Source organism: Euleptes europaea, chromosome 3 (assembly GCF_029931775.1).
Source record: "Euleptes europaea isolate rEulEur1 chromosome 3, rEulEur1.hap1, whole genome shotgun sequence".
Lineage (NCBI taxonomy): Eukaryota > Metazoa > Chordata > Lepidosauria > Squamata > Sphaerodactylidae > Euleptes > Euleptes europaea.
This window is the reverse complement of record NC_079314.1, coordinates 113,735,689-113,752,053: the sequence shown is the minus strand read 5'-3', so window position 1 is coordinate 113,752,053 and position 16,365 is coordinate 113,735,689. Positions and strand designations below refer to the sequence as shown.

Below are 16,365 nucleotides of genomic sequence, written 5' to 3'. Positions count from 1 at the left end.
CAAAGCAGCCATTTTCTCTGCAGGTGAACTGAACTCTATCTGCTGGAGATCTGTTGTAATAGCAGGGGATCTCCAGCTGGTACCTGGAGGTTGGCAACCCTATTAATGGGAGCAATCAAGGACAAGTAAGATGCTACAATGGAAGCAGCGTGGGACACTAAAATCTGGGAAAGGGCTTGAGAAGAAAAAAGTAAAATGCCTCCTTCCTCAATTCTCAAACCAATTGTGCGGGACAGCCCAGTTTCAGCTATAGAGATGCTGAAATGGTTCCTTGGGCTCCACCTGCCCTCTGCTGGGGATCAGGAATATTGCAGGAACAACGCTAAAGAGGCAAGATTCATCCAAAATATTGTCGAAGGCTTTCACGGTCAGAGTTCATTGGTTCTTGTAGGTTATCCGGGCTGTGTGACCGTGGTCTTGGTATTTTCTTTCCTGACGTTTTGCCAGCAGCTGTGGCAGGCATCTTCAGAGGAGTAACACTGAAGGACAGGGTCTCTCAGTGTCAAGTGTGTAGGAAGAGTAATATACAGTCAGAAAGGGGTTGGGTTGAGCTGAATCATTGTCCTGCAAAAAGTATCACAGGTAATGTGCTAATCATTGTCCGGTAAGTATCAAGATAATGTGCTAATGAGGGTGTGGTATGTTAATATGGAACCATTGTATCCTGAAGTGATCTGTTAATGTGTGAAATCCAAGGCTAATCTGCATGGCTATTGTGGACTGTAGTCTTTGTTAGTCTGGAGGTTTTCAGGACAGGAAGCCAAGCCTTATTCATTCTTAAATTCTCTTCTTTTCTGTTAAAGTTGTGCTGATGTTTATGAATTTCAATGGCTTCTCTGTGCAATCTGACAAAATAGTTGGTAGAATTGTCCAGTCTTTCAGTGTCTTGGAATAAGACCCTGTGTCCTGTTTGTGTCAGTCCATGTTCAGCCTCTGCTGATTTCTCAGGTTGGCCCAGTCTGCAGTATCTTTCATGACACTGAAAGACTGGACAATTCTACCAATTCTACTATTCCACAATAGCCATGCGGATTAGCTTTGGATTTCACACATTAACAGAAGCCAGGGAACAAGCCTCCCTCCCTTTCCAAGGTTTAATGAACAAAAACCAACTTTGCAAGGTAGGCTGCCCGCAATGTGGGTTCAACAAAATAAAGTTCTGGAAGGTGAACCACTGCATCCAATAGGGTTGCCAGGTCCCTCTTCACCACCAGTGGGAGGTTTTGGGGGCGGAGCCTGTGGAGGGCAGGGTTTGGAGGGAAGGGACTTCAACGCCATAGAGTCCAATTGCCAAAGCGGCCATTTTCTCCAGGGGAACTGATTTCTATCGGCTGGAGATCAGTTGTAATAGCAGGAGATCTCCAACTGGTATCTGGAGGCTGGCAACCCTACTGAGTGACTATCAGCTGCTAAATGGAACCTCCATGTTCAGAGGCAGTCTGCCAGATATAAACTGAAGTGGGACCTGCTGGCTTCACCTCTTCAGCTTCCCATAAACATCTGGCTGCCCACGGTTGCAAACGGAAGGTACATGGCTTTTACATATTCTTCTCCCTCCAACAAAATACAGGTGAGCCGACCATAGAACTACATTTCCCATCACCCATCGGGAGAGACAGCTCTCTCTCTCTCTCTCTCCCCCCCCCGCTTTCTTCGCTTCAACGGACTACATTTCCCATCATCCATTGCCAAGAACGGACCCGCCGTTTCCGCACAAAGGGCGGCCATCGCAAACCACCGACCGAAAACTACATCTCCCAGCATGCTCTTTGCGTGCGCTCCGTACGTGAGGAGGCAGGGCCTAGACGTGGCAAGGAGGGAAATGTCGGTTCCTCTACGATCAGGATGGCGGCTGCCGACAGACCTCGTCCTCCTTCCGCCGCTGCCCGGTCCCCCCAGCAGCCAGGAGAGGCGGAGCGGCCTGCCGCGCACATGGCGGCGCTCATCTTGGCCCGCGGGGGCAGCAAAGGGATCCCGCTGAAGAACATCAAGCTGCTGGCCGGAGTGCCGCTGATTGGCTGGGTACTGAGGGCAGCCCTCGACTCCGGCGTCTTCCAGAGGTGTGCGCATGCGTCCTTTTTTGACGGGTTCTCAAGGAGTGGAGGGGGCGGGTCTTTTGTTTCCAGACCGGACATCCGGGTTGTGTTGGAACTTTGCGTCTGTGCTGTTCTTAGGGGCAGCTGCGCACTGACGCAGGTGGTTTTTTGTTGTTGTTGTTGCAGCTAAAAGCAGGAAGCTTATTATTTCCTTGTAAATATCTGGGATGTTGAGGTCTTCTATATGCCCCAAGGTAGATTGCAATTATTGACTCAATCAAGGAAGCCACAGCCTTCAATTTGCAAGATCTGAGCAAGGCTGTCAAAGACAGTCATGCTAGGAAACGTTGAGGGCAGCAGGAAAAGAGGAAGACCCAACAAGAGATGGATGGACTCTATAAAGGAAGCCAGGGCCTTCAATTTGCAAGATCTGAGCAAGGCTGTCAAAGATAGGACATTTTGGAGGACTTTCATTCATAGGGTCGCCATGAGTTGGAAGCGACTTGACGGCACTTAACACACACACACAAAGCCATGAAGGAGCTAGAAAATATTTTGAAGTGTAAGGATGTGTCACTGGCCACCAAGACTAGATTAATTCATGCCATTGTATTCCCTATTACTATGTCTGGGTGTGAAAGCTGGACAGTGAAGAAAGCTGATAGGAAGAAAATAGATTCCTTTGAAATGTGGTGTTGGAGGAGAGTGTTATGGATTTTGTGGACTGCCAAAAAAACAAATCAGTGGGTTATAGATCAAATCAAGCCTGAACTGACCCTAGAAGCTAAAATGACTCAACTGAGGCTGTCGTATTTTGGTCACGTCATGAGACGACAAGAGTCACTGGAAAAGACAGTCATGCTAGGAAAAGTTGAGGGCAGCAGGAAAAGAGGAAGACCCAACCAGAGATGGATTGACTCAATAAAGGAAGCCACAGCCCTCAATTTACAAGATCTGAGCAAGGCTGTCAAAGATAGGACATTTTGGAGGACTTTCATTCATAGGGTCGCCATGAGTCGGAAGTGACTGGACGGCACTTAACACACACAACAGATTGCAATTGGGCAATGGCAGGGGGAAATAAACAACTGAATGCCTAATTTTAAAGATACACCAGAGATGAGCAATTAAAAATCCCCCACCTATCTTCAGCTTGCTGTATTGTTGTGTGTTAAGTGCTGAGAAGTTGCTTCCGACTCACGGCGACCCTATGAATCAGTGTCCTCCAAAATGCCCTATCTTTGACAGCCTTGCTCAGGTCTTGCAAATTGAAGGCTGTGGCTTCCTTTATAGAGTCAGTCCATCTCTTGTTGGGTCTTCCTCTTTTCCTGCTGCCCTCCACTTTTCCTATAGGGCTGCCAACCTCCAGGCTCTGATACAACGTATGCAATCCTGAAGGGAATAATACTCAGTACACAGTCACTGTTAATTACAAATATTCACTACTGTAATTTCAACATAAACGTCAATATGTATACAAGTTACCAACTTGTTACCGACTTGTATACACATTGATGTTTATGTTGAAATTACAGTAGTGAATATTTGTAATTAACAGTGGCTGTGTACTGAGTATTATTCCCTTCAGGATTGCAAACCTCCAGGCTCTAGCTGGAGATCTCTTGCTATTACAACTGATCTCCAGCTGATAGAGATCAGTTCACTTGGAGAAAATGGCCGCTTTGGCAATTGGATTGTATAGCATTGAAGTCCCTCCCCAAACCCCGCCCTCCTCCAGCTCCACCCCAGAAACCTCCCACCGGTGGTGAAGAGGGACCTGGCACCTCTATTTTCCTAGCATGACTGTCTTTTCTAGTGACTCTTGCCTTCTCATAATGTGACCAAAGTATGATAGCCTCAGTTAAGTCATTTTGGCTTCCAGGGTCAGTTCAGGCTTGGTTTGATCTATAACCCACTGATTTGGTTTTTTTGGGCAGTCCAGGGTATCTGTAACACTCTCCTCCAACACCACATTTCAAAGGAATCTACTTCCTATCGGCTTTCTTCATTGTCCAGCTTTCACACCCATACATAGTAATAGGAAATACAATGGACTGAATTAACCTGATCTTGGTGGCCAGTGACACATCCTTACACTTCAGAATCTTTTCTAGCTCCTTCATGGCTGCCCTTCCCAGTCTCAGTCCCCTTCTGATTTCTTGGCTCCAATCTCCCTTTTGGTCGATGAAGGTGCCAAGGAATAGAAAGTCTTGAAACAATTTCAGTTTCCAAATTGTCAACCTTAAAGTTGAGTAATTCTCCTTACTTTTGTCTTCTTGATGTTCAGCTGCAGTCCTGCTTGGGCACTTTCCCCTTTAACTTTCAGGAGTAGTCGTTTCAAATCTTTGCTATTTTCTGCCAGTAATGTAGTGTCATTGGCATATCTCAACTTGTTAATGTTCCTCCCCTCAATTTTCACTCCACTTTGATCTAAATCTAAGAGATTTAAGAGATAGGGAGATAAAATAAATCCTTGTCACAAGATCGGTTTTTAAATATTAATTTTTATAAATAGGGATACTGAAAAAAGGGAAAAAGGAAAGGGGGGGGGGACAGGAATATATACATGTCTGTGCCCAAGCTTGAATTTAGTAATATATTCATATCCCCTTCACCAACTTTAGACATTAAATTGTTAATTTCTAATCTTAATCGTTCTTATCATATTTCTAAAATACACATTTAATATGAAGGAATTAAAAGCAATTAATTAGTAATTAATGGTCAAATACTATTATAATGAAATTCTTAACCATACCAATGCATATATATTCTATGCTAATTAAATTAAGACAGCAGGCTTCAGATGTTAAATACTAATTCCACATTTTACCTCTCTTCAAGGTATAAAACAATAAAATTTTAAACACATGTATATTTATCATAAAGTGGTTGCCACTTCAAGTTAAATTCATCTATTGAGTTCCTTTTCACCAGACATGTTTATTTTGACATCAAAGCAAAATCAAAATGTTTACTGATCCATTCAGCCGTTTCTGGAATTGTGTTAGCTTTCCAATGAGTTGCATATAAAATTCTGGCTTCAGTAGTTGCATACTGAAAAAGTTCTCTGTGAATAGAATTTATTTGAGAGGGTATTATACCCAGCAACATAAACTTGGGATTTAGTTCAAAAGTCGTTTGTAACATATCTTGAATTTCTTTATGTATTGCTCTCCAAAGTCAACAATTTTGGAGGGCGTCACAAGATTGATTTTTGTCAAGTAAGCAGTGACACCATTGGAAAGTACCTGCGATTCTCCTCATCTCTCCAAGCAGTCTGTCACGTTGCCTTCTTTTCGGTCTGCCAACAGCGTCTGGGTTTCCACGGACCACGATGAAATTGAGAAAGTGGCCAAGCAGTTTGGGGCGCGAGTCCATCGAAGGAGCTCTGAAGTGTCCAAAGATTCCTCGACCTCTCTGGATGCCATCGTGGAGTTTCTTCAGTACCATGATGGTACGGCCCCTGATGGGTTAAAACAGGATGCTGTTAGGAGGTGGAGGGCTTTCAGGATAAGACCCTCTCGAGGAATTTTAGAACAGGTTCAGATTACTTCAACAACAACAAATGCTTCTGTGAAAGTGGGAGGGTTTCTTTCTTTCTTCTTGACTGTCAGAGTAGTTTCACACTTCATTGCAGGGATCCCCACCATTTTGGTCCATAGTATCATAGAGTTGGAAGGGGCCGTAGAGGCCATCTAGTCCAACCCCCTGCTTAATGCAGGATCAGCCTAGAGCATCCCTGAGAAGTGCTTGTCCAGCCTCTGCTTAAAGACTGCCAGCGAGTGGGAGCTCCCCACCTCCCTAGGTAGCCGATCCCACTGTCGAACGGCTCTTACAATGAAAAGTTTTTCCTAATATCCAGCCGGTACCTTTCAGCCTGCAATTTAAACCCATTATTGCGAGTCCTATCCTCTGCTGCTCCCTCCTCGAAATGACAGCCCTTCAGATACTTAAAGAGAGCAATCCTGTCCCCCCTCAACCTCCTCTTCTCCAGACTAAACATTCCCAACTCCCTGAGAGCACCTTTAGAATTCTGATACAGGGTGGTGAGTATAACCACAAAATGGCTGCCACAAGAGGCGGAGCCAGCGACAAGCCATCAGGGAGCGAGGCTATGCATAATTTTAATAGTTGCTTTTCAGCATTTCAAGCAGAAGCACTGGTTAATAGGATACCTTTTGAAATGAACATATTTTTATGGCATACGTGCAGCTTATCTTCAGTCCTACAGTGCAGATCCTTGTGCTGTGGTAGCAGCTGCTTCCAAAGGAACTTAAAAAGAACAGCTGCACAGCCAATCAGATTTCCCCGTTCATGGTCAGAAGTCCTACTGGGCGAAAAACCCATCTGGTCCCAACTCAGTTTCTTTAAACTCTTGGCGGGCTCCAAGAAAGGTGTTGATGGGTGCCATGGTGCCCGCTGAACTCTGTTTCTCAGGCAAGAAAGGCACATGTACAAAACAAGGGAGAAAATAGGGTTGCTGGTAAATGTGTGTGTAGCAGAAGCCCCATCAGCAATACATGATGGTCTCTTTGTGGGGATCCAAGGTTGATTTAATGCTGCAAACCTAGTTGCGAGCCAGTGTGGTATAGTGGTTAAAAGCGGTGGTTTGGAGCGGTGGACTCTGATCTGAAGAACCGGGTTTGATTCCCCACTCCTCCACATGAGCAGCAGAGGCTAATTTGGAGAACCAGGTTTGATTCCCCACTCCTCCACATGAGAGGTGGAGGCTAATCTGGTGAACTGGGTTTGTTTTCCCACTCCTACACATGAAGCCTGCTGGGTGACCTTGGGCTAGTCACAGCTCTCTTAGAGCTCTCTCAGCCCAACCTACCTCTCAAGATGCCTCTTGTGGAGGGGGGAGAGAAGGTGATTGTAAGCCGGTTTGATTATATTAAGTGGTAGAGAAAGTGGGCATATAAAAAAACTCTTCTTCTTCTTTACCTTGTACCTCATTACCTAAAGTTCTGATACTTTTATGCAATTTGCTGTGCGTGTGTTTTGCCCCCAGAGGTGGACGTCGTAGGAAACATCCAAGCCACCTCTCCATGCCTGCATCCCACTGATCTGATCAAAGTGGCCAGGATGATTCAAGAGGACGGCTTCGACTCTGTCTTTTCTGTAGTAAGGCGGCATCAGTTTAGGTGGAGCGAAATAAAAAAAGGAGGTAAGGGTCCTTGTGCTTCCAACTAGGGTAGGTTCATTAGTCCTGTGTGTCTGTGTACATACCCACATACATGAAGGGGATGTAGAAAACTTGCTCCTCTTTTGCCCAAATATTAGAACTCACAGGTACCCAAGGAAGTTGATGGGTAATGGTTTCTGGATGGGCTGTTTCTAACTGGAAGAGCTTCTGCTTTCCATGCAGAAAGTCCCAGGTTCAATCCCCAGCATCTCCAGGTTTGTTTTTTTTTTTAAAAAGGACCAGGCAGTAGGTAATGCGAAAGGCCTTCATCTGAGATCCTGGAGAGCTGCCGCCGGTCTGAGTAGAAAGCAGTGACATTAGTGGACCGATGGTCTGATTCAGTAGAAGAGAGTTTCATGGGACAAATGGAAGAGCCAGCGTGGTGTAGTGGTTAAGAGTTGTGGTTTGGAGCGGTGGACTCTGATCTGGAGAACCGGGTTCGATTACCCACTCCTCCACATGAGCAGCAGAAGCTAATCTGGTGAACCTGGTTGGTTTCCCCACTCCTCCACATGAAGCCAGCTGGGTGACCTTGGGCTAGTCACAACTCTCTTGGAGCTATCTCAGCCCCACCTACCTCACAGGGTGTCATTGTGGGGAGGGGGAGGTGATTCTAAGCCAGTTTGATACTCCCTTAAGTGGTTGAGAAAGTCAGCATATAAAAACCAACTCTGCTGCTGCTGCTTCTGCTGCTTCTGCTGTTTCTTCTGCTTCCTGCTCTGATGGCTGCTCTCCAAGGTCCTTGGAGAAAATGCTTTTTCCCAATGTCTGTTGCTTGAGATCCTTTAACTGGAGATAAAAAACATAATAATAATTAACTGCTGTCAAGTTGCAACTGACTTATGATGACCCCTCATGGGGTTTTTGAGGCAAGAGATGAACAGAGATCATTTGCCATTGCCAGCCTCTGCGTTGCAACCCTGGGCTTCCTTGATGGTCTCCCATCCAAGTACTAACCAGGGCCGACCCTGCCTAGCTTCTGAGATCTGAAACGCGCGGGCCAGTCTGGGCGATTCAGGCTGCTAGATAAAACAGACTCTTCTCTAAATCCGAAAGTGTTGTGGGAGGAAACTGACAGTGTGTTTTCGTGGGGGGGGGGCATTTCCCCCACAGTGTGCGAGGTGACGAAACCCCAGAACCTGAACCCAGCAAAACGTCCCCGGCGGCAAGACTGGGACGGGGAGCTTTACGAAAACGGATCCTTTTACTTTGCCAAACGGTCGCTGATCGACAAACGGTATTTACAGGTTGGTTCTGGTGGGGTGCTGTTGGCCATAAAGCTCTCTGGGTGATCTTACCAATGCTTGCGCTGCCTTGCAGTCGAACCCACCTCACAGGGCTGTTGTGAGGATTAAATGAAGAAAGGCAAAGTCATATTTGCCACTCTTTACGGGGGAGAGTTTTCTTTCTTGAAAAAATCCCCTTTGAGAACATGAGTAGCCATTTTATTTATTTATACCCCACTTTTCTCCCCAGGGGAAACCCAAAGAGTCATTGTTTCAGCATTGTTCTCCCCTCTCTCTGTTCACTGACGTTTGTTATTTTTGTTTAGGGCGGGAAAATGGCTTATTACGAAATGCGGGCTGAACACAGCGTGGATATCGACGTGGACATTGATTGGCCGATCGCAGAGCAAAGGGTCTTGCGGTAAAAAGAAGAAGCAGTGTTTGCTCAACTATTTAATTTGTTGCTGCGGGTAATTCATGCAGGTAGCTAAGCAGCTGGTGGACGGATTAATAAAGCAGGGGTCCTCAAACTTTTTAAACAGGGGGCCAGTTCACTGTCCCTCAAACACTGTTGGGGGCCGGCCGCCCCCCCCACCCAAATGGGAAGGCAGCCAGGCGCCCAGGCAAAGAAAAGTTAACTTGCAGCAGGAGGACGTGCTGCCCCTCCCCCAGGTGCCTCTCCATGGCCGACACTCCCCCCTTCGCTGGGCTGAGAGACACCCCCCCGCCGCCACCGTGCGCCCTCCTTTCCCGCCTCCTGGAGTGGGAGGCGGGCTGGGCTGGCCCCCTGCTTGGCAAAGAGCGCCTGAGGGGGAGGGGGAAGGGCACGGGAGGAGGCCGGAGGGAGATGGGGGTCTCTCAGCCCTCCCCTCCCCGGAGGCGCTGCCACCCAAGCCCCCCGGTGGGGGCCCTGGCACTCGCTCGCCTCGCTCGGCTTGCAGGCAGACGGGGATGTTCTTCTTCCAGCCCGGCATGGCTCCTTCAGGGATGCAGCAGCTGCTGCGGCAGGAGGAGCAGCGGCGGCGAGGGGCACATTGCAGTCCGAGGCGGCGCCTCCCGTCCCCCGAGCCACGCGCGCGCCTGGGGAAAGGAAGGCGGCGGCGGCTCTTCAGGGCAACTGTGGTGGGGAAGGCGCAGAGGCGGCGGCGGCTCCCGGGTCAGCGCAGGTGTCGCCGCTCCGCTGCTGCCACCAACGCTTTATATGGCGAACGGCCACCTTAGTTTGGGGAAGGGACGGGCGCAGCGGCGGCGGCTCCAGAGAGAGGAGGGGGCCGGGTTCAGGACCCTGACGGGCCGGATCCGGCCCGCGGGCCGTAGTTTGAGGACCCCTGCAATAAAGGAAGCCACAGCCTTCAATTTGCAAGATCTGAGCAAGGCTGTCAAAGACAGGACCTTTTGGAGGACTTTCATTCATAGGGTCGCCATGAGTCGGAAGCGACTTGACGGCACTTAACACACACACAGCTAAGCTGAATGACCAGGCACCTGTACCGTACATCCCCCACATCCGTTGTGCTTGGATCCATTGATAGAAATGTAAGAAAGGGCCACGAGAGCCAAACACTGATGCAACCCTTTATGCCCTTCCTCTCACGATCTGCCTAATTTCACAGACTCAGCATTGCTGCCAGATGGCCATCTAAAGGTAGGTAAAGGTCCCCTGTGCAAGCACCAGGTCATTCCTGACCCATGGGGTGACGTCACATCCTGTCGTTTACTAGGCAGACTTTTTTTGCGGGGTGGTTTGCCAGTGCCTTCCCCAGTTATCTTCCCTTTACCCCCAGCAAGCTGGGCCCTCATTTTACCGACCTCGGAAGGATGGAAGGCTGAGTCAACCTTGAGCCGACTACCTGAAACCGACTTCCGTCGGGATCGAACTCAGGTCGTGAGCAGAGCTTTTGACTGCAGTACTGCAGCTTACTACTCTGCGCCACAGGGCTCTTGCTGTCAAGTAGCAGCTGATTTATGGTAACTCCTCATTGGGCTTTCAAGGCAAGGGACCATCTAGCCTCTGCTTAAAAACTTCCAAAGAAAGAGAGCCCACCACCTCCCAAGGAAGACCATTCCACTGAGGAACCACACAGGGGATTCTTCCGAATGTTTAGCCGAAAACCCTTGATTTAATTCCAACCTGTTTCTAGTCTGACCTTCTGGGGCAACGGAAAACAACCCTGCTTCATCCTCTATATGACAGTTCTTCAAATACTTGAAGAAGATTATTGTATCACCTCTCAGTCGTCTCCTCTCCAAGAAAACACAAGCTCCTTCAACCTTTCCTCAAAAAACTTGGTCTCCAGACCCCTCACCATCTTTGTTGCTCTTCTCTGGACAAGTTCTAGCTTGTCAACATCCTTCTTAAACTGTGGGGCCCAAAGCTAAACGCAGTGTTCCACGTGAGATCTAGCCAGAGCAGATTAAAGTGATACTCAAACTATCACTTCACGTGATCTGGACACTATACTTCTATTGATGCAGCCCGAAATTGCATTTGCCTTTTTAGCTACTCCATCACACTGTTGACAAATGTTCAGTGTTTGGTCTAACTCAGGGATCAAACTCAGGTCGTGCGCAGAGTGGTAAGCTGCAGTACTGCCGTCCAAGCTCTGCTCACGACCTGAGTTTGATCCTGACGGAAGTCGATTTCAGGTAGCCGGCTCAAGGTTGACTCAGCCTTCCATCCTTCCGAGGTCAGTCAAATGAGGACCCAGCTTGCTGGGGGTAAAGGGAAGATGACTGCGGAAGGCACTGGCAAACCACCCCGTAAACAAAGTCTGCCTAGTAAACGTTGGGATATGACGTCACCCCATGGGTCAGGAATGACCCGGTGCTTGCACAGGGGATTTTTACCTTTACCTTATTGCGTCAACAAACAAATCCACAAGGGAGGGAAAGGGTACAAAGCAGAGTGGGCTGAGAGTCAGTGTGGTGCAGTGGTTAGGGTGTTGGGTTAGAATCTGGGAGACCCAGGTGCGAATCCTCACTCTGCCGTGGAAGCAGGGCGGGGGCCTTGGGCCAGTCACGCACTCTCAGTCTAACCTACCTCACCGGGTTGTTGTGAGGACAGAAGGGAGGAGAGGAGAACAACTTAAGCCTCTTTGGGTCCCCATTGGGGAGAAAGGGGGTTAGGAATGAATAAAATAAATAATAAGTAAACAAATAGAGCAGATGGTAAATGTGCAGGCTTGTACAGGAGTAGGCAGGCCATAAAATATAATTAACATGCTGGCCCCTGTTTGCAGCCTAAAAAGGTCCAGTATAAAACCAAATTCATCACCATTGTGTAGTGTAGAGGTAGGGCTAGAATCTGGGAGACTCAGATTCGAATCCCCACTCGGCCACGGAAGAAGAAAAAGAGTTGGTTTTTATATGCCGACTTTCTCTACCACTTAAGGGAGAATCAAACTGGCTTACAATCACCTTCCCTTCCCCTCCCCACAACAGACACCCTGTGAGGTAGGTGGGGCTGAGAGAGTGTGACTAGCCCAAGGTCATCCAGCTGGCTTCGTGTGGAGGAGTGGGGAAAACAAATCCAGTTCACCAGATTAGCCTCCGCTGCTCATGTAGAGGGGGAATCAAACCCGGTTCTCCGGATCAGAGTCCACCGCTCCAAACCACTGCTCTTAACCACTACACCACACTGGCTCTCTGGAAGCTTGCTAGGTGACCTTGGGCCAGTCACATACTCTTAGCCTAACCTACCTCGCAGGGTTGTTGTGAGGACAGAATGAAAGAGAATGATTTAAGCTGCTTTGGGACTCTATTAGGGAGACAGGAAGGGTAGAAGTCAATTCTAAATACTCCGTGTTTTACATCTTCCTGTGGTCCTTTTGTCATGGGAGGGATGAGGTTGAGGGACAAAGAAAAAGCACTTCCTCTCTTCAGTCTTGGTTGTTCCCTCTGTATTTCCAGGTTCGGCTATTTCGGAAAAGAGGCCCTGAAGGAGGTGAAATTGCTTGTTTGCACTATCGACGGATGCCTGACCACCGGTCACATCTACGTTTCCGAAGACGGGAAAGAGGTCCTTTCTTACGACGTCAGGGATGCCGTCGGGATTAATTTGTTACGGAAAAGGGGCGTTGAAGTACGTTTGGCTGCTGACTGTTTTGGGGGTGTTTCTAGGGCAGGACAGTCGTGAAAACCTCAATTTAGAGAAGGACATCTTACAGAGGGGCTTCAAGACCAGTGGCCCACATCTAGCTGAAAGAAAATAGTTATTATTGTCTTCCTCATGTGCAGTGTTCAAAAAGCTTCATGCATTTCAGCTTGTTGTAATCTTTACAACAATCCTGGAAGGTAGGTTAGTGTTACCCACATATTGGAAACAGGGAGCAAGGCTGAAATTTCACAGCGGAGGCAGGATCCAAACTTGTTGGGATTTTCTGCTTTCTCGTTTTCCTCATTCGTGGGTTCCTGCTCTTTGGGGATGGGAGGGTTGTGTTCTGCACATGTTTTCTGCCTCTAGTGGTCAATTCCCCTGTTGTGGGGAGAGGATGGGAAGGAGATTGTAAATCGGGTTGATTCTTCTTTTTTTTAAAAGGTAGAGAAAATCGGCATATAAAAACCAACTCTTCCTCCTCTTTAATAATGCAGTTTAGCCAGCGTGGTGTAGTGGTTAAGAGCGGTGGTTTGGAGCGGTGGAGTCTGATCTGGAGAAGCAGGTTTGATTCCCCACTCCTCCGCATGAGCGGCGGAGGCTAATCTGGTGAACTGGATTTGCTTCCTCACTCCTCCACATGAAGCCAGCTGAGTGACCTTGGGCTAGTCACAGCTCTCTTAGAGCTCTCTCAGCCCCACCCACCTCACAGGGTGTCTTTTGTGGGGAGGGGAAGGGAAAGTGATTGTAAGCCGGTTTGAGTCTCCCTTAAGTAGTAGAGAAAGTCGGCATATAAAAACCAACTCTTCTTCCTCCTCTTCTTCCTCCTCCTCTTCCTCCAAAATAAATGTTTAATAAGGCAGTCTGTCACCTCTTCCCTAAGCAGCATGAGCGAACAATAGAGAACCACACTGTGCCGCCCTGCTGGGTGTTTCCTCAGCAGGTGACTTTTCACCAGAGGGGGGTACCCTTTCCTCCAAAATGCCGCTTCGCAGGCTCGGTTTCTCTGCCGGGCTCCCTGCTATTGCCTTAATACCGTTTGGTCCATCCAGGTGCGGCTGATCTCCGAAAGGGACTGCTCTCCCAAAACGCTCTCCGCCATGAAGCTGGGCTGCTCTGTGGAAGTCGGCGTGGCCCACAAGCTGCCCGTCGTCGAGAAATGGAGGGCAGATCTGAACTTGTGCTGGAAGGAAGTGGCGTACTTAGGTCAGGCCCTTCTCGCAAATGCTTTTTTATAGCTTCTTGATGTTGGTCTCCTCCTTTTTGACCAGAACTGGTAATGGCTTCTGTTTACAACGCCTGAGCAAGGCTGTCAATGAGGAAGAGCTTCCTGACAGAACAGTTCCTCAGTGGAACAGGCTTCCTTGGGAGGTGGGGGGGGGGGCTCTCTTTCCCTGGAGGTTTTCATGCAGAGACTAGATGGCCATGTGTCAGCAATGCTGATTCTATGACCTTAGGCAGATCATGAGAGGGAGGGCAGGAAGGGATGAGTCAGTGCTTGGCTCTCATGGCCCTTTCTTACATGCCCAGGGTAATGCCAATCACCACTTCGGGGTCAGGAAGCACTTTTCCTCCAGGCCAGATTGGCCAGGGATCCTGGAGGTTTTTTGCCATCTTCTGGACACGGAGCAGGTGTCTCCTCTCTCCACACACTCTACTAACCCTCTCATACACAAATCCTCTCCACAAACCCAGTCAACTTCGCCCCCTTGGGTACAGCTATCATCCCATCATAACACACTTCAGTCACCACTTCAGCATGGTGTAGTGGTTAAGAGCGGCGGACTCTAATCTGGTGTACCAGGTTTCCCCCCCCACTCCTCCGCATGCAGCCTGCTGGGTGACCTTGGGCCAGTCACAGTTCTCTCAGAACTCTCTCAGCCCCACCTACCTCATAAGGTGTCTGTTGTAGGGAGAGGCAGGGAAGGACCCTGCCCTTTGCTTCTTGCCCTTCAGCTTGTGCCCAAGGGCTCCCTCCTCGAGCCATGTCCAAGCTTTATAAGGTATCCGAGACAGGAATGGGAAAAGCAGTCCTCAGCACAGCGGTTTCATAGCTGGCAATGACACTCGTTTTCCTACTCCTTCCTTTCACTTGCTATTAAGCATTGGAACGCACTTGCTACTAGTGACGTTCTTCAAATCCAATTTCATATGCCAGCGTGGTGTAGTGGTTAAGAGCGGTGGTTTGGAGCGGTGGAGTTTGATCTGGAGAACCGGGTTTGATTCCCCACTCCCTCCACATGAGTGGCGGAGGCTAATCTGGTGAACCGGGTTGGTTTCCCCACTCTTCCTCATGAAGCCAGCTGGGTGACCTTGGGCTAGTCACAGCTCTGTTAGAGCTCTCTCAGCCTCACCTACCTCACAGGGTGTCTGTTGTGGGCCGGTTTGAGTCTCCCTTAAGTGGTAGAGAAAGTCGGCATATAAAAACCAACTCTTCTTCTACTACTGCAGGAAACGAGGAATCGGACGTGGAGTGTTTGAAGAAAGCCGGCATGAGCGCGGTCCCCGCCGACAGCTGTCCGGCTGCGCAGAAAGCCACAAACTACATTTGCAAATGTAACGGTGGCCGTGGTGCGATCCGGGAGTTTGCTGAGCACATATTCCTCCTGATGGAGAAGGTGAATTCAACTGGAAAGAAACCGTGATAACAACCCCCTGAAGCTGCTGCTGTATGGGAGATGAAAAAGGGTCTCCTCATTCTTTCTCTCTGCTGGTTCCTCTGTCGTTTACTTGCAGCTTGGTTTTTGACATTTCAGAAATCCAAAGGGCATTGCCAAGAAACGTGAAGCTTGATATATTCCCCCCCCCCAGCACTTAAACGTTAATTTCCAGCTGCTGTTCCCCGCTACTGCAAAGCCGCAGCCCTTCAAGCCGATAACAGTCAGCATGGCTTGATGGGGCTTGTTAAAAGGTTAAGAAATTGATGGCATTAATGACTGACTTTCAGCAGCCGGGCTTTTGAAAAGGTGTAAATATGTAAAAATAGAACTGGCCAAAGGGGTGGGGGAGAGGAAACACATATGCACATCCCTTCCCCCCCCCCCCCCCGCATATTTATCCACAGTCAGTGAACCAAAGTTATTGGCTGAGGTTAGACGTTATGGGAAACTGCTGTTGATTTGAACTAATACGGTTAGTTTGTGAAGTCACGATTCAGCAGGCAGGTGACCTCTCAGATCCTGTTTTCCTTTGACAAATGTTGCTTCCATTGCCTTTGTTTTGGCCAGGTGTCTCTGTAACCAGAGAGCAAGGCATTAGCCAAAATGAGCCGTGAAATTGCAAAACAGAATTACACCCTTCTAAGCCCACAGTGGCTTTCCGGGGGGGGGGGGTAATTCTGCTCGGGATTGCACTGCCAGCCACGATGAAGCTAGGACGTGTCCATCAATGCTTTGCATGAAACCCTAGTTTTGTCTGCAGTTAATTTGTCAGCCATGAGTTCATATCCCGGTTTGGTGGATCCTGACTGACCTTTAGTGAGTGGAGTGCCCTGCGTTCAGACAATTGCGCTAACACAGAAAGTTAAATTAATCCTTCCAGTTATGTCAAAACCGAAGGCTACTGAGAGGTAAGGGAGACGGTGTTTTCAGCCACCGAAACCCTTGCAGATTCCCAGCTTGACATGAATGATAACAGTAGGACTTGGGAACCCAGTGAGTAGGGTGGGGCAGAAGGGTACTTACTGGGCGGTGGGGGCCCTCGCTGGCGATGTGCTGACATCACTTCCGTTGAACCATAGAGATTTGCCCAAATGTCCGAGCATCCCCGGTGTCCCTCAGTGACACGCTGACATCCCTTCTGGGTACATGGGGAGTGATGTCG

General features: G+C 48.7%; 1 protein-coding gene across 1 annotated transcript; it reads left to right on the top strand.

The window, feature by feature from the left end:
* Nucleotides 1-1,845: 1,845 nt before the first annotated feature.
* On the top strand, nt 1,846-15,188 carry CMAS (cytidine monophosphate N-acetylneuraminic acid synthetase). The gene is made up of 8 exons (XM_056846611.1): nt 1,846-2,060; nt 5,351-5,493; nt 7,051-7,206; nt 8,338-8,471; nt 8,777-8,871; nt 12,360-12,531; nt 13,596-13,749; nt 14,995-15,188. The coding sequence occupies exons 1-8, from the start codon at nt 1,846-1,848 to the stop codon at nt 15,186-15,188; spliced, it is 1,263 nt and encodes a 420-aa protein (XP_056702589.1).
* Nucleotides 15,189-16,365: the final 1,177 nt, after the last annotated feature.